This window comes from Aspergillus affinis (genome assembly GCF_023601865.1).
Source record: "Aspergillus affinis strain CMG 70 chromosome Unknown NODE_55_length_207115_cov_84_504473, whole genome shotgun sequence".
Classification (NCBI taxonomy): domain Eukaryota; kingdom Fungi; phylum Ascomycota; class Eurotiomycetes; order Eurotiales; family Aspergillaceae; genus Aspergillus; species Aspergillus affinis.
Window position 1 is genome coordinate 13,671 of NW_026515836.1, and position 20,966 is coordinate 34,636.

At 51.9% G+C, this 20,966-nt stretch overlaps 6 protein-coding genes across 6 annotated transcripts; 3 read left to right on the forward strand and 3 right to left on the reverse strand.

Annotated features, from left to right (window-relative positions):
* Positions 1-80: 80 nt before the first annotated feature.
* KD926_008423 (putative chromatin assembly factor 1 subunit A) lies at positions 81-2,205 on the reverse strand (the record flags this gene model as incomplete). Its single annotated transcript, XM_053101146.1, has 3 exons — positions 81-180; positions 243-1,366; positions 1,498-2,205. 3 exons carry the CDS (start codon positions 2,203-2,205, stop codon positions 81-83), a joined length of 1,932 nt encoding a protein of 643 aa, XP_052955203.1.
* Positions 2,206-3,214: 1,009 nt separating this feature from the next.
* On the reverse strand, positions 3,215-4,321 carry KD926_008424 (uncharacterized protein; the record flags this gene model as incomplete). Its single annotated transcript, XM_053101147.1, has 1 exon — positions 3,215-4,321. One exon carries the CDS (start codon positions 4,319-4,321, stop codon positions 3,215-3,217), a length of 1,107 nt encoding a protein of 368 aa, XP_052955204.1.
* A 2,438-nt stretch (positions 4,322-6,759) lies between these two features.
* On the forward strand, positions 6,760-9,334 carry KD926_008425 (putative C6 finger domain protein; the record flags this gene model as incomplete). The annotated part of the gene is made up of 7 exons (XM_053101148.1): positions 6,760-6,924; positions 6,986-7,098; positions 7,166-8,017; positions 8,072-8,158; positions 8,213-8,508; positions 8,568-8,991; positions 9,157-9,334. The coding sequence occupies 7 exons, from the start codon at positions 6,760-6,762 to the stop codon at positions 9,332-9,334; spliced, it is 2,115 nt and encodes a 704-aa protein (XP_052955205.1).
* A 637-nt stretch (positions 9,335-9,971) lies between these two features.
* On the reverse strand, positions 9,972-15,987 carry KD926_008426 (vacuolar protein sorting protein DigA; the record flags this gene model as incomplete). The annotated part of the gene is made up of 7 exons (XM_053101149.1): positions 9,972-10,056; positions 10,176-12,771; positions 12,838-13,034; positions 13,536-14,688; positions 14,742-15,375; positions 15,432-15,806; positions 15,889-15,987. The coding sequence occupies 7 exons, from the start codon at positions 15,985-15,987 to the stop codon at positions 9,972-9,974; spliced, it is 5,139 nt and encodes a 1,712-aa protein (XP_052955206.1).
* Positions 15,988-16,773: 786 nt separating this feature from the next.
* KD926_008427 (mitochondrial 54S ribosomal protein uL5m) lies at positions 16,774-18,018 on the forward strand (the record flags this gene model as incomplete). Its single annotated transcript, XM_053101151.1, has 3 exons — positions 16,774-17,024; positions 17,114-17,806; positions 17,895-18,018. 3 exons carry the CDS (start codon positions 16,774-16,776, stop codon positions 18,016-18,018), a joined length of 1,068 nt encoding a protein of 355 aa, XP_052955207.1.
* Positions 18,019-19,340: 1,322 nt separating this feature from the next.
* On the forward strand, positions 19,341-19,748 carry KD926_008428 (uncharacterized protein; the record flags this gene model as incomplete). The annotated part of the gene is made up of 1 exon (XM_053101152.1): positions 19,341-19,748. The coding sequence occupies one exon, from the start codon at positions 19,341-19,343 to the stop codon at positions 19,746-19,748; it is 408 nt and encodes a 135-aa protein (XP_052955208.1).
* Between the last annotated feature and the right edge of the window lie 1,218 nt (positions 19,749-20,966).

Sequence of the window (20,966 nt, forward strand, 5' to 3'; positions counted from 1 at the left end):
AACCCCTTCAACGCCGTAAAACTCCTATCAATTCCGGTGATGCGCTGTGACGATGTTTCATCGCGATGGGTAAGTCCGGTCTATTTGCAGACCCATTTCTTGTCAGCCTCCTTCTGTCCCACCCGAGTAGCCACGCTGGTCAACGTGTCCTTCAGCGCGTCTTTGGAAACTTTCGGGAAGCTAGTCGTCATTCGTTAGCAACGTTGTCCACTCCCCGCCTTTCAGCTGTCGTCAGAACTCACCGTTTTTTCAGAATTTCTACCAACCCCAGCTTCGAGAGATCGCTGCCATTGACCACCTGCTTGAACTCCTCCAGTTGTTCCGCCGGAAGTCCCTTCTTGGCCTTGACCGGTGTCGTGGTGGCCAATGCTGCTCCCTCCTGCGTGGGCGCACTGGTGGGTACATGCCACTTGAGAGTGTGTAGCGTCGACTGTCCCGCTGCACCTGTTGGCGCGGGATCGGCGGCCTTGGGTTTGTGCCAGTAGGCTGTGGAGAACGGGTCAATCGGGAAAGCCACAGTGTCCGATATCGTCTCCATCTTGTACACTTGCAGCGAGGGGTCCACGCCATGTTCCTGCCACTGGATTCCCGTGCAGACCGGTTCTAGATCTCCCACGATGAGCCGTCTCTTGCCATCTACGGGGTGATCGTCGTCATCATCGAGGAATCCCTCCATGTCGTCGTCTCCGTCCTCACTTCCCTCCTCTTCCTCCTCCGAGTCCAATTCCTCTCCCTCCTCCGGCTCCTCCCACTCCGCTTCGGAATCGTAGTCATAGTTGGTCTCGGGCAGACCCCGATGGTACGGGTTCCTCATCAACTTTCGTGCGGCGGACCCGGGCACAGACTTGGTGTAGGTTCCCTGGTACGGCGGTCGAACGTCTTCGCCAAATTTCAACGACTTCATCCTGACTTGTCGCAGGAAACTTCGCGGTTTCTCGACTGATTCCGAGGTACCAGACTCTTCGTTTCGATTCTGCATTTGCGAGTGAATATCCCGTACCGACGCGGGCAGTCGTCCAAACCGTCGCCTGTACGGCATCATCTGAAAGAGCTCCGATGGGCGGAACGCCAGAGGATCTTTCGAGCCCTCGGCAGGGAGTTTCAAGAAGCCGTCAACCTTATTTCTCATCAATCCGAGCGCCTGGGGGTCCCGTTCGAACCTATGCGGAGGCGCAACCGTCGTATGGGATTGCAGGAAGAAGTCGGGGAATACTCGTTTGTAGTCATTGACCACCGTTTCGGCGGCCTGGGCGGAATCGAGTGAATGGCTATTCCCGGCGGACTTCTTAGGTGACCCTGCGGGAATGGACGTAGCATTGTGCGTATGACTCGGTTTCGCAAAGAAAGCATTAAGCTTTGGTTGCGCCTAGACAGCATGTCAGCATCCAACGTAACCCTCCTGGCTCTCCGTCCTGCGATTATAGCTTCGTCGTAGAACAACATAATATCAAAAAAGAAAGCAAAGGGAAAGAGGGAGGGAGTAAGGGAAGAACATACCCTTTCCTTTTTCAACTTCTCCTCTTCCTTCTTCCGTTTCTCCTCCTCCTTAGCCGCTTCTTTCTTCCGCTTCTCTTCCTCCTTCACGGCCTTCTCTTCCTCCTTGGTCTTCCGCTTCTCTTCCTTTCGTTTCCGCTCCTCCTCGCGCTCCGCATCTCGCTTCTTCTTCTCCTCTTCCTTCACTCGCTTCTCTTCCTCTCGTTTCGCCTTCTCTTCTTGCTTTTGGCGCTCCTTCGCTTCCTTTTCCTGTTGCTTGGTCTCTTTCTCCTGCTGTTTGGTCTCTTTACTCCCCGGCGACAACTTCCGCTTCTTAGCCGCTGGCGTCCCAGACAAGTCGCCCGTCGCGTCCGACTGCTTAGCCTCCTCGGTGTTTGTTACTAATACTGATACTGTTGATGTCGATGTCGAGGTCGCCGCCGTCGCCGTCATTGCATTTGCAGACTCCACATCCCCCGCAGTGGTCAAAGGGGCCGTGTTCTCCTGATTCTCGGTATCGTGGGGGTTCGAAGGCGTCATTTTCTCGTCTGGATTACTCGATCGAGAATCATCCATGTCTTGGACGGATCGTTTGCGAATACTTAGGGGCGAGGCGGAGGAAGGAGCAGGAATAGAAGTAGATATGTGGTGTGGCGATTGAGATTGCTGCTGCGGTGTCGGAGGAGGAGGAAGGGGTGAGAGATTTGAATTGGCGTCGACCGATACTTCCATTGCTGGTGAGAATCTTACGTGTCAATGTATTGTGTATATGTATAAAGTAAAATCCCACAGAAAAACAAATTATCTCAAGACATGTGAACTATGAGAATTGGGGAACGGTATGGGGACTGTTTTGCCAGTCCCTGGAGAAGAGAGTGTGTGGTGGCCCGGGAGTTGTCATTTGATGCTGGCCAAGTGGTTGGAACGCGTTAATTGGATTTGCCGTCGCGATTTCCCGTCGCGTTGGCGGGCACGTGGTGATTATGTAAGAGGGCCCTTGACTCGGGAGTCGGGAGGCTGCCGTGAGGGTTGGTCCGGTTCCTGGTGAGACGCATACGGGCAGATACTCGAAATAGACAAAGCAAAACAAATAGAGCTGATTTGTAAATAATCTCTAAATAGAGGCTCAGGTTGAGTCAGTGGAATAAAGGAGGCTGTTCTGTTCAATTGGGATGATCTACACTCCACGGTATCGGCCCAATGCCTGTCCGGTGGGATAACTACGCCAATCTCCTGTTCCAATGGTGATATGTACACTTCAGATTAGTATTACTAGCTGTTCATAAATCCATTAAATAACACAACACCAAGAACAGTGCATGCAAACACAGGTGATACATAACCCAATGCATCATCAGAAGCACAAGCGCCAATAACATGCTGTGGGGGGAATAAGATGAGTAAGCACAATGCAGTCGGGCATTCAATGCACCAACAGGCCAGGATCCAGATGTCCAGTTCGAAGGACTGGCTGAATAAAGACCAACATTGAGAGAAAAAGAAACACAAAAAGGGTGTGGATGGAAGTGGGAAAGCCACACATGGGCAGCGAGGGTAGTAGAAATGAAAAAAAAAAAAAAAAAAAAAAAAAAAAAGACAGAAAAACACAAAAACACGAGAAAACAGAAATGAAGACTCCTCATCTACATGAACAAGTCGACCTGGGTATTCTGATCCGTTGTTCAAAAAAATTCCAATCAACGACAATGGTGTATAATGCAAGATATGCATAGCGAGCACTCTAATCACTCAAATCCGGGTTCGCGACGAAGAGACGGACGTTGGTCATCGATGTCGTTCGGTCGTCCACACTGCCGCGGCGTCTCAGCTCGTCCGCCTTCTTGGCTTTTTCGGCGGCGGTGGTGACTGCACTGGGCGCGGCCATGTCGCCGACGCTGCCAAAATTGTCCTCCTGTTCGCTGCTGCGACTGTGGGTGGTAGCGGCGTCGTCCTTGAGGGAAGCGACATCCTTCTCTTCCTCCCGACGCTCCGCAGGAGGGTGTTCCGACACCCCCGGGAGATCGGACTTTTCGCCGGGCGGGGTGACGTTGCTTCCCATGGTGCCCTGGGGCGTGCGCTGGTAGCCGCTGGGATAACGGTGGGCGCTGCCCACGGAGCTGCGACCGCTACCGGTGCGACGGTACGGGAATCCGTTGTCACTGCGAGACTCTTCGTCGGCATCGCCCACCTCGTTGGCACTGAGCCGCAAGGGAACGGTGGCGCCGACCAGCGTCGACGCGGAGAAATCCATGGTTCCTTTGGTGCTGTGCTTGTTTTTGTTGCTGGCGAGCGTGCCACTCCGCCCGGCGCCCGCGCCGTGGACCTCGAGGTACGCTCTCTTCTTATCGACCAGCTTCTGCGCTCGAATCCGGGGATCCTCGGGCTGCGCCCGATCACACCAGACCGTGGCTTTCTGCCTTCGCATCAAGGCTACGTATCCCAGCTGGGCGTTGGCCGACCGGGAGGAAGTGCTCCTACGAATGTCCGAGGCTGCCGCACCGGTAGCGTTGCCAGTAGAGTTTGTGGAGGTGGTCGCACTGGAAAGGCGTCTCGCAGGGATGTAATTGGGAGGAGTGGTCATGGTGTGATGAGGCGAGGGGCCGCCAGAATAAGGTTGCTGGTGCTGCTGGTGACCGACGTACGGCAGCACGTGGGAGGATGAGGTCCGACTGCGACTGTGAGCGAGGGAGGCGGCCGACGGGTGGGGAGCGAGTTGGTGGTGGTGGTGTCCGTCGTAGGACTGAAACGAATGGCTCGAACGCACTCCTGGGACTGGCTTCCGCGCGGGTGGGGGCTGGTGAACTCGATAATCGGTCATGCTGGGCTGCTGCAACTGTACGCCAGCCATGTAGAATTTGGATCCAACGAGGTCGTCAGTTCGAGAAGAGGGGATGAGCTAGGGAGGGAGAGAGATTGATTCCACGACAACACCGAGTGTCCCGAGGGTTGGTGGTAAAACAGTTCGTGTAGCGATAAGCCGAGTCGGCCCCCTCTTTTGAATGGGATGGGATGGGATGATGTGGTTAAATGGAACATTCAACACACCCGGCCCTCGTCATACGGTGCAAACAACACCGGAATGGAATGAAACAAGGAACAAAAAGACCCCCAGCCAAATCAGAGTAGAGCAAACCAAGTTCGGCGCGCGATAAAGAATCAGAAGGACTCGAATCTGCACACAGACGGCAGGGATGAAGTAGAAGTGTTGAGTGTCGGATCGAGCGACCTGGAAGGCGATTCGCAGACCGCAAGCGCCCAGGGGGTGGAAGGGGAAGAGCGAAAGAACGAGAAAATGAGGTTGTAGCGGCAATGGCGGACACACGAGGCCGGGCAGCGGGTACCCAAATTGACCAAGTCACGCCTGCAGGAGAGCGAGGAGGTGAGGAGGAGGAATTAGCGGAGGGACAAGTCTCTCAGTCCGGCGTGTCCGAGTGACTGGAGGAGGGATAAAGAAGAGGAGAGAGAGCGAGATTATTGTTTATAACGAGGGCAGCGCCAGGGAAAAAAAAGAGGGGAAGAAAGAACCAAAAGAACCGGTGGCTCCAACGGAGTCGATTCCTTTCGCCCTTTCGACGGTACCGAATACGGGTATTGACGGTACGAGGGGTGCACCGCCACGGTCACTCGAGGTAAGTCCTCCGGGTTACGCTGAAACATACCGGGATGGAGTCATGCTGCGCCACTTACCCATGTGGGTGGCCCGTATCCAATACGAATTACGGTACCGGTATTGTACTCGGAGTCAAGCCACCCCCCGCAAGGTCACCACGGCCACCAAGGCCACCGGACGGTACCTTCCCTTGTGTGGTAAACCGCTAGGAACAGGAGGTACCGGTACCGGTCATAAATCTCTTTTCCCGATCGCAAAGTCGCAACATCCACAACTCATGACGTCGATGGACTCCACCTGATGAAACATTCGGATGAGACGGGAATGGACCGCTTGTGCAATCATGACATCTGCTCCTGATCATCATTTCCTCCTGGTGAGTTCAGACAAACAAAGAGCTTTTAGCTCGGGCCTCCATGGAGTACGAGAGACAGCTCCTCCCTGTCGTAAGCTCTGCGTATGTGTACTCCTTACACGGAGTAAGCGGATCAGCTCGCTAGTCGCAACTCCCCAGGACCATTATTGACAGATACTAGTCAGTGACCTGACTAGTGCCTGGCCGATCACCTTGATTTCGACCGTGATTATCTACTATCGACGGATGCTAACGTTATTCATCGCCTGGCATTGGCAGAAGCAACGGGTAAGGCCCCCCGTGGCCTTCCAGCGCCGCCGTGGCATTGCTGGGACCCGGGAGGTTGCAGTCAGAGACCCAGGTACCGATGTACTACTCCCTACAATGCGACCTCGAGGTCACCCACCGAAGCTGAACAGCATAAAGAAGGATCCAGTGAGCAATGTCGTTTAATGCTGATTCCCCACTTCGGCTTCAACTAAAACGCTTGCCGGCCAATGGCGTACAGCCAGGGCCTCCGGATCAGCCAGCCACGCTGCTAGCCTGCTAGAGCCTTACGGACTCGTGGTCGACGGAGGACTAGCAGTCTTAACTCGCAAGTGCACTAGCACGAAGGATGATGGTTCATGAATACCGGTGGTCTGTTCCCTCCGCAGGATATCGTAAGTTATAGCCAACTACTAGTTAGTAGTACCGGGACTCAGGAGAGCGCCCGGCCACCCGACAACGAACAATTCAGCATCGGGCCATCGGCATTAATTATGGTTACATTGACCGTTGGGTGCTCTGTGCCTGCCATGGCCCAACCTTGCCCCTCCGTCCAACTTTTTCTACGTGTATATATAGATAGTGAGTGGTCCTGGCCTGGCAAAACCTGCTTTTCGCCCCCATTGCATGGATAGGACCCAATCTCAATTTTTTTGGCCCTCTGATTCTTCTGCGCTTTCTCCTGGGCGGTAGTCACGGCTCGTGGGGACTCGACCTACATAAGTACCGTAATTGCTAGTCCCTTCGTACTGTATGGCTCTAAGAGGTCGAGGGACCTCAAAATACTTGTGTCGCCCTACAACTCCGTATGATGTTCTCCGTACCGACAAAGTATCTCCCGGCCAGACGGACGGGGATTGGTTGCCCCGACCCACTTTGGCTGACACATCTGTGGATTGATCCATCGCCGACGGGAAGCTTCAGTTCTCTTCTGCCAGGAAGACATACAGAGTGAAGTCGTTAAAGTACGAGGAACTGAAGTAGTGTCCACCCAGCATGCCGGTCAGCGCAGACCCCTCTTAGATCTCGAGTCGCTTATCATCAATCATGCACCATGAGCAAACGTTCCTACGGAGAGTCATTGTCCCAAGGTGGCTCTCAGCCGCCAGAGCATATCGATAACAATCATATGCTGCCCATCAACGACCTCTTGTCCCCCGATCACGACCAGCAATCGGGCTCATCATCGAAGAAGCCCCGTAATTTTATAGCCACTGTGGTATGTCTCTGAAAGAGATCAAAAGTGCCCTGTACCTACGGCTGGCTAATGTTATGGATAGGCTTGTGAAACCTGTCGCCTCAAAAAGACCCGATGCGACGAATCCAGACCAAAATGTGGTCTGTGCAAAGCTCTTGGGCTGGAATGTGTCTACAATGAGCGCAAATCCTCCAAGTATGAAATCACGCTTTCTATCTACCCTCTTCCCATCCCGGTGCGCCAGGCTAACCCGCCGATGCAGACGAGATCATTCACTGAGCTTGATTATGAGTACTCTCCATCGACTGGAGACCAAACTTGAAAGCCTCCCGTTGGCAATAAGCCATGACCTCCAGTCCCTCCAGGGACAGATGTTCCGCGCCCTTGAGGATCCTGCGGAGGTACCAACCCCGGGACGTGGCAACCCAGCGGTCAACAAGCAAGCGTCGCTGGTGCATCCTGCTTCGCAGGACCCCACTCCGGATGCTGGAGAGCCCGACGACTTTGAATTCGATAAGCGTGCAAATGCGACCAATCCGACAGGCCAGGTTTCGATCTCTTTTAGTCAACACGGAGTCATCTTATGGCCAGGAGCCCGAGAGATCCTGCCGACGAGACTTCTCGAGGCCCATGAACGGTTCGGGAAAAACTATGTGATCGATACGGAAATGAAGAGGCCCCAGCTCCCCATGTACATCTCCCCGTTTCCACCACAGGCCGGGAATGACTGGCTGGAGGCGCTTCCCCTTGCCATGGTCAAGGGTCTTTCCGATGCTTTTTTCTCAACCTTTAACCCTTTCACCCCCATTATGGACAAGAATTTCTACTTTGCACTTACGGTTGGGGCTGCGATCGAGGATGGCTTTGGCTATACAATGGAAAGCTGTCTAGTTCTTAACGTAATGGCCCTGGGATGTTTCGCCGTGCAGGCCCATAGGGAAGGTAACTATCCGTTGCCAGGCACTCGAAGTGGTCAATTCGACTCCCCGGAGTGGTTGGATGTGATTTACGAGGATCCGCCGGGACTACGTTTCTTCAACGAAGCTCGCCGCCGCATCGGGTTTTTGATGTGCAATAATGATCTCCAAAGCTGCCAGTTTTACCTTTTGTCATCGTACGTCACCCTATTCTATCTACACACCTACAACGTTTGCTAATTGAGGCGCAGTGTTTACTACAGCCAGATACTTCGAGTCATGGATTCGTGGGCTATGCTTCACCGCGCAGCTACTTGCTGCCTATCAATGTTGACTAAGTAAGTGTGCCTCGTGTGGAATTCCTTTGGCGGCTATTATCTGACACTCCGAAGCCACGATGTCAATTTCAACGAATGGGAGGGCGACATGAAGTCGCGCGTTTACTGGAACTGCGTGATGAATGAGACCATTCTCGTGCAAGAATTGCATCTCCCCCCAAGCGGACTTGCTCGACTCGAAGAATTCGTACCGATTCCAAAATTCATTGGTTTTGAAACTGTCGGCCTCGGTCCCTCCAGGGCCTCTTCCACGGATGAGATCGACGATTCCTTTTTCCAATACCACTTCCTCGCGCAGGTCGCTCACCGTATCATCCTAACTCGTATCCGGCATTCCTTATACTTCTACTGTAAGTTGTCTACTGGCATCGTTATGCCTCAACCCGGATCTAACATGATTGTTTTTCAGCCGACTCGGGAACATTCCCACTGCCTGCAATCAACGCGGAGCTTCATCACCAACTGGATCAATGGCGTCTTAATCTGCCGCCGGCGCTTCAGTTCTCCGACACTCTCCCAACTACGCCGGCGGCTGACACCCCTGCCGCCCCGTCTCCATCCCCGATATCGCCCCTTCCCCTCGACCCCAACCGTCCTCTATCCCCGGCCGTCGCCGTGTCAGAGGCCATGCTCCGCGGCCGGTACAAGATCGCCAAATTCCACATCGGTCGTCCATATCTGTACAAAGCGCTCCGCATCCCGGGCTCGCTCTCGGACGAAGACCTCGACCAGATGCGCAGCGGCCTCCGCAACGCCATGGATTGGCCCGTTGTCGGGGGTATCTTCCGAGCGATGAAAAGCTGTATTCCGATCAAATTCGCCTTTTGCTCCCAGTAGGTTCTCCACCCTCTTTTCCCAATGGAAATGACGATCCCCATCCATCCACATCCATCTAGGCCAGACCAACAATAATCACATCCTTCTCGAATCAACTTCCCTAATAATAATTCCCTCCCAATCCCCTTTCTTTTTTGAACTTTCCTAATCATTGATCGCAGATTCTTCGGCCAAATCCTCCTCTTCTACTGCATCTCCCACTCCCCTGACCCTCGCCTTCGAAGCACACTCCCTACCGGCTGGGAGCGATGGAACCACGAAATGTTGCGTTTCCTGGAAGACTGCGCGCTTTATAGTCCCGCTGTTGCGAAAGATTTGGAACTTTTGCGGCTGTTGTGATGGGCTTGCTCTTTTACCTCGCCTGGCGGCCTCGCCTTGTTTTACTTTCCTGGCCTGACCTGACTTACCTTTATTCCAGCTGGACAATCAGTTCGACATCATACGACTCGACCAGTTCTGATTAGTGTATGCCTGGCCGGTTGGACTAGTCAAACTGGCTAAGTACCTCTGTTCTCTATCGTTCCCTCTATCTATGTCCGAATATGGATAAAAACCAACCGCCGTTGTATGTATGATAGATAGGATTATTGCTATGATTAATGTACCGAACTGTATATGTATTCACCCACTGATATAGCCCCCTCCAAAAATATATACAAATTCCATCAGCAAGGGGGATAAGGACCTTGGGAGTTAAAGGTAGTAACGATTAATTATACGGACTAGCTATTTACACCCTCGTGTCGTACTCACTAGGTACAGCAAAAGTCATGATACTGATATGTCGAATCTAGAGAATTACTTGTCCCGATGAGGGTTTGATCAAGCATAAGCATGTAACAGGATGATGGAATGCAACGCAACAGAAACTAGAGACGCTAAAAGAGATGGAATCGCAGAACCGAATGAAAACCGAAATCTCATTGTGCTGTATGTATGGATATGGTTTCTTAACGCCACTCCCGGAGCCAACTCCTTACAGAGCCCATTCATCGGCTCTGTCTGACTCAGTGATGAATGGCTTCTCGATCTGTTTGATGGCGTGGTCACCACATAGAATGCTATTGAGAATACGGTTAGCTTTTAGCGTTCCCGGAGATAGATAGGAGAGGATGTGCCAGGGGCAGCTGTCATGTTTACGAGACAAGATGAAAAGGGAAAAAAGAAGTTAGAGACTTACCATGCTTCAGCGATCAATCCATCTAGTTCTCGTACGATATCCTCCCGTCGAGCCGGGCCAATGTCCCCCTTGTTCAGCTGCGCCTGCAGGTCACGGATGTATTTCTTCTTTCCGCCCGCCCCCTCGAGGACCTCCTTGCCTAGGCAGTCGCTGTGGAAGGCATGTTGACACGGGAAGACGAAGAACTGCCGGCTGAGAACTGGAAGGGAGCAGAGCCAGCACTTTTCCCCGGGCTCGACAATGGCGTACCTCGTGTCCAGACCCGAGATCTCATTTCGGATCTGTCGTGCGGTCTGCGCGGAATTGTCCATCTCCTGGCGCAGCGCGTCAATGTGCCGTGAATAATCCTCGAGGGCACTGCAGATCTCGTCCTTGAAGTCGTCGATGACGACGAAGTCCGGGAAGAAGGGGATGAGATCCTCAATGCGGAGGAGCTCGCATCGACGCAGGAATTCGATGGCATCTTTGATGCCGGTGCCTGGTTGTTGAATCTTTTTCTCCGCCACGAGAAGCCACAACTTCTTCCGGAGTTTGTCATTGCCCTCGGGCCTGTCGGCGATGATAGCTGCCAATTCAATATCATCATGCTGTAGAGCCAGCTCCACCGCCTGGAGATACTGTCCCATGGCACTGTAGATGTGGATGCATGACTGCACACGCTCATGATGGATGCAAAGGCGGAGAGCGAAGTCGGCATCATACGGGGGTGGGGATGATGGTTGCGATTGCAGATAGGTCAGAAGCCCAGCTTCCGTGGTGGAGTTGCTCGAGGCATGGATCGATATGAGGGTGTTGTGTACTGCAGCCGAGGGTCGGGGGTGATTAACGATGATGAAGTTCAAATACCGGACGGCCTGGTTCTGACTAAGAGCAACATTCACCGTCTTGTTGTAGTTCAGCAAGGCGGGTATGAGGCGTTCAGGTTCAAGATTAGTCTGTCGCATGAGTATGTCGACTAATCCTGTGGAAGCGTGGGTCATGAGCACGCTGCTATATTTATAGAAGACGTCAGGATCACTTTGTCTTTGGAGCACATTGAGCGCCTCGGTCCATTTCTCTCGCTGGATCCAATAAGAGAGAACGTAGTTGTGATCGTTCACGGCTGTGGCAAAGAAAAGTAATTCCTCCTCCCGACCATGACTGCTGATGATGTCGTAAACTGTCTTCTTGTCCAGGTCAAGTTTATACTTGGTCACAAATTCGTGAAACTCTGCGCGAACATCATCGAGGTTGGACCTGATTTCTTCCGTGCTTGTCCCCTCGGCCAGTTCTGCTCTGGTGGCTAGGTTATCATCAAGGGAGTTCAGTTTGGACATGAACACTTCCACTAGCCAGCTTGCAACCATGATCCGTTGCATCGACGACGACTTCTTGTACGTCGCTAGTTGGGAAAGAAGATACTTTCGCAGAGCATCGTGTTCTCCTCGGTTGATCAGGGTCAAACAAACCTCTTCAAACCCCTTGCTACTTTTGCCCCAAACCTTTGCTGCCTCGAGATAACGCCCCTTGGTCGCAAGGAAATCGCCTGAGGCGGTGGAAACAGCATCCTTTTGAGCGCTAGTTCGAGCGTGCTGAAGAGCTTGATCGTACATTTGCTTCTGCAGGAAGATCTTCCAAACATCCCTATCCTCATCTTCGACCACGACCTCGAAGATTTCTTGACTGGTAAATAGCCAATATGTATGCTGCATCGAGTCGGTTAAAAGACCGAGGGTGGTTTGTCGAGGTTCGAGCACTGCCTGGTCATAGACAATTTCATCATTCATGCGGTTGACAGCAACAACCCTCCCTTCGACCAGCGCCAGTATGTGCCATTGCGAGAGTGTCAAGGCAGTTATGGGGTCTTGAATGAGTTTCTTGCCTCCCCGTGCAGATTCGCTAGCCGGAAAGACTGATCGTGAAAGCATACTTGACTTCTCGAATGGCTGGTTGAGCTGATCTGAGGCATATGGTAGCTGGCCATGATAGATACCTTGCGAGCTGAGCCATGCAAACTCCTTGTCCGGATGCGAATCCACACTCGGACTGTCGGGCATAGACGAGGCAATGACCAAAGCTGACGGCGCCGCGCCGGACGGTTTCTGGATCTCATGGACCGCCGGTGTTTCCCGTTGAAAGAGATCGGCGTAAATTGAGCTACCCCCTTCTCTTCCACTGCGCCCCGTACGGCCGACGAAATAAGTAAGCCGACTATGGGTTCCAAGCAGCACCCGTCGCAGGTCAGGCTTGGTCGGGATCAGCTCTGCCCAGACTCCCGTTACCGGCGAAGCTTCCGGCACCTTGTAGACCACGCTCACGTGTCTCTCCTCGCGGCGATAGAATTCCGTTGACGGCTCAATGTAGACCTCGTATACAGTGCCATCGGTGGTCCCTAGGAGGATCTCCCTCGTTGAAGCTGTTGGTACCGAAGGGTTCCAAGCGACACTCTCGATCGAAACGCCCTTCAATCGCGACAGTGGTTTCGGTTGCCGCGATTGGGTGTGGAGGTAGTAGTTCTCGCCCAAGGTGGTCGCGATGATTAGATGCGATGCGGAGGGGTCCATAAACATGCGTCGGATCACTCCTGTTTCCGAGGACTTCTTCGGGAGGTCGATGTCTAAAGAGTAGCCTGATTAGTATCGCAACGAAAACCCAATCTGTAAACACATGGAAATCACCATACCGTCTATGTCCTCGGGGGTATCCAAATCGATACGAAGGATACGACCCGTTGACAGGGCCAGAACAAGCACATTGTTGGCGACCTGCGCAGCAACGAAGTCCGCAGCTAGCGGGAACTGGAGCTGGACACGTCGGACATCGAACATGGAGAGAGAGGCGTCGGGGGAATCAGCCAGATTGCCGGGAGCGACATAACAACTGGATGCATCCAGCGCCATGATGCGCCAATTAGATCGGTGAATCTTATATCATAGCGGGAATCCCCGAAGAAGCGTGGGATGTCGAAGTGAGAGAAGGAGGAGTAGCTGCGGTGCTCCGCGATTAAGGCGGAGTCGGAGCTGTTGGTGCCTGGGTGCCTGGGTGCCTGGGTGCCTGGGTGCCTGGGTGCCTGACTGCCTGTTCATTTTGATGCCTCAGGTATCAACATCCGAATAACTACGAAGTACTACATGTACGGTACATGCCCGATAAAACTCACAATACATGCCCTTTCCATCTATGTCTATCTCAGGCCCTCGTGGTCTATTATACCTCCTCAAACGCCATAGTAAAGAATAAACAACACAATAAGAGGTAAAGTGCTTCCATCAGGAAAAAGAAAATAAACACAAAACAAGTTCCACGCCTTGTCACTTGTGCCAAATATGGCTGGGTATCAAGCATTTCTCACTGCAGGTTGACAATCACATAACCACACACTCTCGTTCCAGCTTTCGTCCAATCTTCTCCCGTTGCTTCTCCTTGGACTTTTCTCGCTGCTTGCCTGCGTCTCTTGACGACCGCCATGAGAGTCTCTCTTTGGTGGTTTCACCACTTCCGGGGCCCGACTTCTCCCCGAGGTGAGCAGCCAAGTCGTTGCCTCCGGGTAGTTCGTCGTCGCCTTCAAGTGAGAACCCGTCATTGCTGATTTTATCCCTGCTGAGCCGCCCAGTGAACCGCGAAAGGGTAGTGCTGATCCTTTTTTCACTGCTATGGCTTCCGGCGCGGCTACCAGGATTGCTTTTGGTCGGCTTTGAGCTACGTCGAGAGAAGGTGTTGGAGTTCCTTCTACCATCGTCGTCTCTAGGGCCAAGCTGCGGTGAACTAGACGAAGCGGTATAGACTGATAATCCCCCGGCTTGATTCGCGGAGTCTGAGAAGGCTATACTTTGCTTTCTCTCATTCAGGTCCAACTGTACGTTCTCCGCATTATCGGGGCCGGTAATTTCAAAGCTCGGCCGGTGCCGATGAAATGTCTCGGGGCGATCACTATCACGGCCATCCGCAGGCGATAGATTGAGATTCTGCATGACCGCAGGGTCCATGTCGTGAATTTCCTCGGATAGTTCCTCGGAAGAAACCTTACTGGGGAAGTTGGCCACCGCCGCGTCCTCGTCGACAGGCAGTATCTGATAGAACAGCAGATAGGGCGATTCGTACTTCAAGGCTTGTTCAATATCAACCAGAGTCACACGTTCTTTGGCCAGATCGTCGAAGCGCATCCAATACCGCGGGGCGTTCGAAGCATTGTCTTCGACCCCATGGGAGCTAGCCGGAGCTGCACCGGCACTAGTACCCCGAACAATAGCGATGTAATGTCCTGAGTCGACCGAAGTACCCCGGTGACAAACTATCGCTTGCAGTGATAATTTAAAGCTTCCATAGATCGGGCCTTCTGCGTCCATACTATCGTCCTGGATAAAATGTGGCAGCCCAATCTCCGTTGGGATATCGACAAAGGTATCGAGTCGGATTGCTTTCCCACTGGGTAGCATGGAGTAGCGCTTCAGGCACATGCCAAGAATCGGTCGCTTTGAGGAAAAGTGCGCTGCGACCTGCGCATCGTTGGTGGGAGTGTTATCAGTGTACCACGCTGCATAGGAAGTTAGAAGCCGAACTCAAATGTGCAAAAACAAAGCGACTCACGAATTAGACTGAAGAATTGCCACGCAGGCATCATGACCTCCTTTCTGTAAGAACCTCTTCTCTGGGACGTTATAGGACCCAAGTCGTCCGCTTTTTCGTCTTCAGGGTCTGGTATAAACCGTTCCTGTACGATGCTGCTTCGTCGAGGCATTTGAGAGTCTGTATTACCCGTTCCCGTCACTGACGATATCGAATTCATGCTATCAAGTCGCACGGGAGTTGACACTGTTGGTGAGGCAGAAGGTGAGGGGGAGACTTCCACGGTTTCGACGTGCGTCGTGAGACCCTTGGCCATAGAATCGACTGACTTCGTGGAGCTCACCGTATTGCGTCGTTCTAGGTGGCGCTTCACTTCAATCTTATTGTTGAAGTATGATTCCAGGCAGTCTTCCAGTGTCACCGTTTTCCCCTCTTCCGGTTCTGGGATTGCCACTTCCAGCAGTCTTTCGTTGACGAATTTGTGATCACCGCTGATATCCTCTTTTCCAGTGTGATATATATCCATCTTCAAAGTAAGGAGTGGTAATTCTAGCTTTTCTGTGATGAAGGTGAATGCCTCCGAGGCATCCTGTTGACGGAGTTTGGCCGCATCCTCCCAGCCACATTCAGCAAGCGCATCCTGCAAGTGTTTTGTCTGGAAAAAGACGGATAAGCATCGATCTTACAAATAACAAGATAGGGTTTACATACAAGGTCCGTCGTGATAAGCTTTCCCGAGCGCAGCATGTTGACCCAAAGTCTCAATAGTATGGCAAGTTTTCGGCGGGGCTCATCACTAAAGGACTTGTAAAGAATTGCCTCGAAGCAATCCAGGCGTGCAAACATGGCAAAAAGCAGTGCATCCAGGTAGCAAGTGACATTCTCTCGGTTCTCCGCTCCCAGAAGCTTCGTGCGCGGGGTATAGTCTCGTACTATTCCTTCGATTGAATCCTCGAGAAGCAGGAGCAACTCAAAGGCTTTGTCCACATCTCCTTGCGCATGGGGTGATTGTAGCGAGTAGACTAGATGGTCCTCTTTCAAATTTGTGATTCCAAGTTGAGAAATGCGGCGTTCGAGTGTTTTGACCTGCTTACCCGATAGGGAATTAATTAGTTCAGAAGCCCGAGTGGGTGTGCTTGTCTATTGTTCACCTTCTTCTGTTCCTCACTAGCATTGTCGGTGGAGCGGTCTGACGAGAAGAATCCACGGAAATGAGGGCGCGAGAGTACGTTCGAGGCCTAGTAGCCAGCCCGAGAAAGGTCAGCATTTGCAGGTGTCTCCAGGAGAGTGGGGTAGATTCTACCTCTTCCTTGATGTGTTTGTCATGTCTGCTATATCGCTCGCGCCTGGTGAGAAACCTATGAATACCACTCATCTTTCAGGGTAAAGTGTCCGTAGCCAGAGGCTTTCTTAAAAGGCAGTATAAAATTGCTTGTGAGGTGGTCGATCTGGAGATGAGTCGGCATGGGCGCAATATAAACTAGCTCAGGCCCCAGAATTCCCATGGAGCGCACGAAGAATTTCCTGTGGGGTTGGCGACCATATCAGGTGCCTTTTCTGTGAACTGTTCTGATCTTTTTCTTTTAGTGTTGAGGCGTGGATTAGCAAATCCACTTGTGTGCTAGGCACCAGCTGAGAACTCCTAGTGACATCACATTTGGTGGTATAGGAGTACTAGTTCAATGGGAGATGAGACATCCAAGTCCAGAACACAGGCTTGTGGCAGGAACAGTATGATGAGGGTCGAGCGAGAACCTCATCAGAAGATCAGGGCACCAGATCGACGGACTTAGGGCGCGGACGTCCAGCAGCAGCTTCGCTGTCTTTTGGGGCGGGGAGAATGATTGAAGCTGATCACATGTGGACTTCCCGCCGCTGCGGAGCGGCGGCTGCCTGATATGTCTGCCAGTTTTTTCAGGCTAGAAAGTTCGCGGTCCCACGTGACGCCGTCCCGAAGAGTTGAGGTTGTTCTTGTCGCCGATCCGCGAAACAATTTTTGGACGGGCTCCAGTCTCCATTCAATTTGCAGCGACCACCCTTCCTGTCGAGCTCAATGGCTGCCAGTGAACCCTCCAGATACCTGGCAAGGTCATTGCCTCGGGCTTTTGCCCCATCGGCCATCCCCAAGGGCTTCTGCTTTCGCCGCAATGCCTCCGATCAAGCGTCGTCCAAGGCACCGGTCGAAATCAACGATGTCGAGTCAGCGGGCTCCCTAACTAGCACTCCAGTGCCGGAGGACGTCGTGAAGTCCTTTGATCCCATCGCAAAATCCAAGGGCCGCAAGAAGCAGCTGCCGCGGAGTCGGTACGTTTATTTCACCACGCACTGCAACTTTGCAGACAATCGAATTTCTTCCTAAACTTGAGTCCTGGTCTCTAATCTTGAACGTCCAGTTACCAATTCCGTTCGCCGAAATATGATCGCGGTCCGCTCCATCCTCACCGACCTCCGCCTCCCTCTGACCCCTCTTCCCGTCTCTTCGTTCCTGGTCCGTTCACCCTGCCCAGAGTTGAGCAGACCTACCAGTCCACCGTCGCCTCGGACATCCTCGCCCTCTGCTATGTACATACCCCTCCCGGCTTCAAGCCGCCGCCGAAATCCCCCCGTCTTCGCTCGTGGGACGACAGCTCGCCTTACCACAAGAACCGACAACTGCGCGGACCCCGTGGCGGTGATGTCCTGCGCCTCCTTCGCAAACCCATCACTTTCAACAACGTCCCGGAGCTAGAGCGTATCACCATCCACAGTTACGTCAAGGGCGCGGCGCAGGAGAACTCGTCGTGGATTCACGTCGCTGGTATGGCCGTCCAGGCCATCTCGAACGTGCGGGTTTCGACATTCAAGTCCAAGACCAGCGTTGCCACCTGGGGCATCGCTCCCGGCAGGGACACGGTTGCCGTCAAGGCCGAGCTGCGCGGCGAGAACATGCTCCATTTCTTCTCTAAGCTGGTGGACGTTGTGCTGCCCAAGATCAAGGATTGGGAAGGTGTCAAGGGCACCAGCGGTGACAGCAGTGGTAACATCACCTTCGGTCTGGATCCCGAGAGCGTGGCTCTTTTCCCGGAGATCGAGGTCAACTATGACATGTAAGCTTACCTATTTTTCTTCTTCGCCTCTCTTGCGCGCTGGTTCTTGCTCGTTTGAAATTGGTGGCTAATTTTCGGCTTTGAACAGGTACCCCCCTAAGCTGATTCCCGGTGCTCACATCACCATCCACACAAGCGCCAAGACCGACAAGGATGCCCGTCTTCTGCTCAGCGCCATGGGTGTTCCGTTCTACGGAAAGTTGGTTGATTAGATGTTTAAATTAGAGGAGGGCTCTGGATGCCATTGCCTTGGTTGATGTTGTTGGGATCTGTAACATGGAAGCCATTGCGACACTTTTGAAATCTTGTAAATTATCTATAAATTGTTTTTATCGACTATTTTCTCTATTACTGTACGAGCTTTCCCCAATTTGGTTTGTCGAGTATAGAATTCATAATGCATGCTGGATAATTGCTCTAACGTCTCGAATTTCAAGTTTTATTTATCTCATCAAGAACTCTGTTATGGGTTCCTGCAGATCCATATGGACTATGAAATCACACAAACCACACAGGATTCCACCATCCAAACCGCCATACACCTCTACCGATCCGAAACAGCCAAGAGCTGATCTCCAGGGATCAATTGCACTATCTTTACCAGCCCAATGAGATGCTCAACCTCATATACTACGGTGTGCTCCGTAATTATGACCGACCCGGATCGGCAGTCTACTTAGCCCATCGCCTCGTGCGGGAGTACTCTTTTGTGACCTGTCCGGGGGTCTGCTCTCAGAGCCAAGAGATGGCACTCTATTTGCTAACTATATCTAGTCAGTGCATTGATTAGTCTATGTATGCGGCTCTAGTTTCCTCGAAAGGGGTATTAAAGCTCAGTTCTATCTGCCTTGTTCTTCGCCTTTGTACTCTGTTGAGCCAGTCTGTTCTTTCCTGTTGAATCCATTGGTATCTTTCTGATTCTTTGCCCCTTGGGATTAAGACCTTGTGTCAGTTCATCCCGTGTCCGCGATGTTTCTGTTCTCCAATCCCCCACTGTGTATATTGAACAGAATGCGGTGGTCAATGCTCCTCACGCTTGTCTTTTGAGGACTTCTCGTCGCTTAGCAGAGCAGAGAAACGCATCTGTTATGTTCCAAGTGGAGCATCAACCAATGACGTACCCTGTTCCTCGGATGATGGTGCTCTTTGTTGTCCGGATGATACCATCTGCCTGGGAAATGGAATCTGCTTTCAAATAAACGGAATGTATATGACAAGAGGTAGCTGCACGGACCAAAGCTGGGAGAGCAGCGCTTGTCCAACTGTCTGCATAGGAAGTACGTCTCTCTCCGTGTTTGTTGTTTATACCTGGGAGTTAGTTCCTGGCTGGCTGACTTTGGGCCTGTGCGATTTCGCAGGAGATGGAAAAACGAATGTCGAGCATCCCCAAGTCTTACTTTTGGGGGTCAGAAACAATGAACCCCAGTATTGCTGCGATCAATATAGCGTGGCAGACAATGGTCTTTTTTGCAACAATAACGCCTCGTCATTTACGCTGGGTGTCGGAAAACCCATAGTCGGAAGGGCGGCGCTCATGGGTCTCGGGGTCACTGCTCCGGATGATATCAAGACCAACAGAATCAACACCTCCCACATTCCGGACGAATACCAGGTCAATTCCAGGAAGGAGACGGCTGTCGGCGCAGGTGTGGGTGTGGGTGTTTCGCTCGGTGTGATTGCGCTAGCGTTGCTGGGATGGGCACTCTGGCTGTTGAGACAGAACCGGAATCTGAAGAAGACTAAGGCGCAGAATCCAGAACAAGGTAAGGATCAGTTCCAAGGTCAGATGGGTTATGAGGGTCAGTCAGGAATAATGATGCCTTCGGGCGGACAAATGAGCCCCGAATCCCCTACATATGGGCGTGATAGTTATCGTGTGGAGCAGATGGAGATGCATGAGAATCCGAGTGAATTGCCAGGGATGCCTAAGCGCGGCCCTTAAGTTGCACTTTTGATATTGATGTGGTCTGTTTGGTGTGTATGAAACGAGTTGGTGGTTTCGCTTTGATGTATACTTTTCTGTAACTGGTTGCTGATGAATGGTTCTTTCAGTGCTCAACTGAAGATTTGCAGGGCAGCTTCGATGATCGGACTGCACAAAGCCTGTCTGTCAAATACTATCTGACTGCGCGCTTCAATCATTGGGACTAACTCGAAGCCTCAAGCATGATATTGATATTGATAATGATTGCTTGTATGCTGGAGATTGGGTTGCATGCGCCGGATGTATGATGATAATGCAGACTTTTGTAATTAAGTGACGTTTCTGACAGAATTGAACTTAGATTTGAAGAAGCTAGGATGAACCAAATTCTCCTCTTAAGAAATCTGCGCATAGGATCCGGTGTTGAACGGCTCGGTTGAGTACTGGGTGACGCCGTAGCTGTCCTGTCCTAACTTCAGTTCCATGCCTTGTCAGGTGTCTTCCAGACAGCCTAGCTACTGCATACTGACTTTGTGCATGAATGACAGGCATTACGCTACTTCACCAGAGCAATAAAATGTATTGCTTGAACTCTAGCCGTTGTCTGTTTTCCGTAGCTGGATTTGTACCCTGCATCTTTGTCATGTCTTGCCCAGTCTTTGGTCCACAGGTCCTTTTTTCCATGCTGACGCAACCTGCATCTTTGCTTGGGCTTTTGACACTATCTGACTCATGGTTCTGTTTGGACAGCCCTGTACAGTTCAATGACTCCTTGGCCTGGGTACGAGAGATGAATTGTGTAAATACGAGTTGTCCATATGCTCAATCTGTTTACTATCCATCAGCGGGCATAAACCCACTTTTACACAGCCGTCGATTCTGGTTACCGCGAAATGACCGAAGATATAACCAAGGCTCGTCTCGTCCAGCCTTTTCGACGGATGGATGCATCGGGCTGGCAAGTGTAATATCAAGAGGGTTTCTGTCTTCTAGCCCATCACTAGAGGATCCTGTGATCTGATAGTATATTGAAATTCAGGCACAGTCGTGCTTTTTTCTCTGGTTAAGATTAGTTTGACACATTTTTATCCTACTAGGAGCATCTACATGCATCTAAATACACGGGATAATGATCTCCGCATGGTGGTTTTACTATCTAAGCTGTTGCCGCTATTTCAGTCCGGTTGCAGTAAACGTTGCAGTAAACATCAACATTGGATTAATTTTTCAAATGCT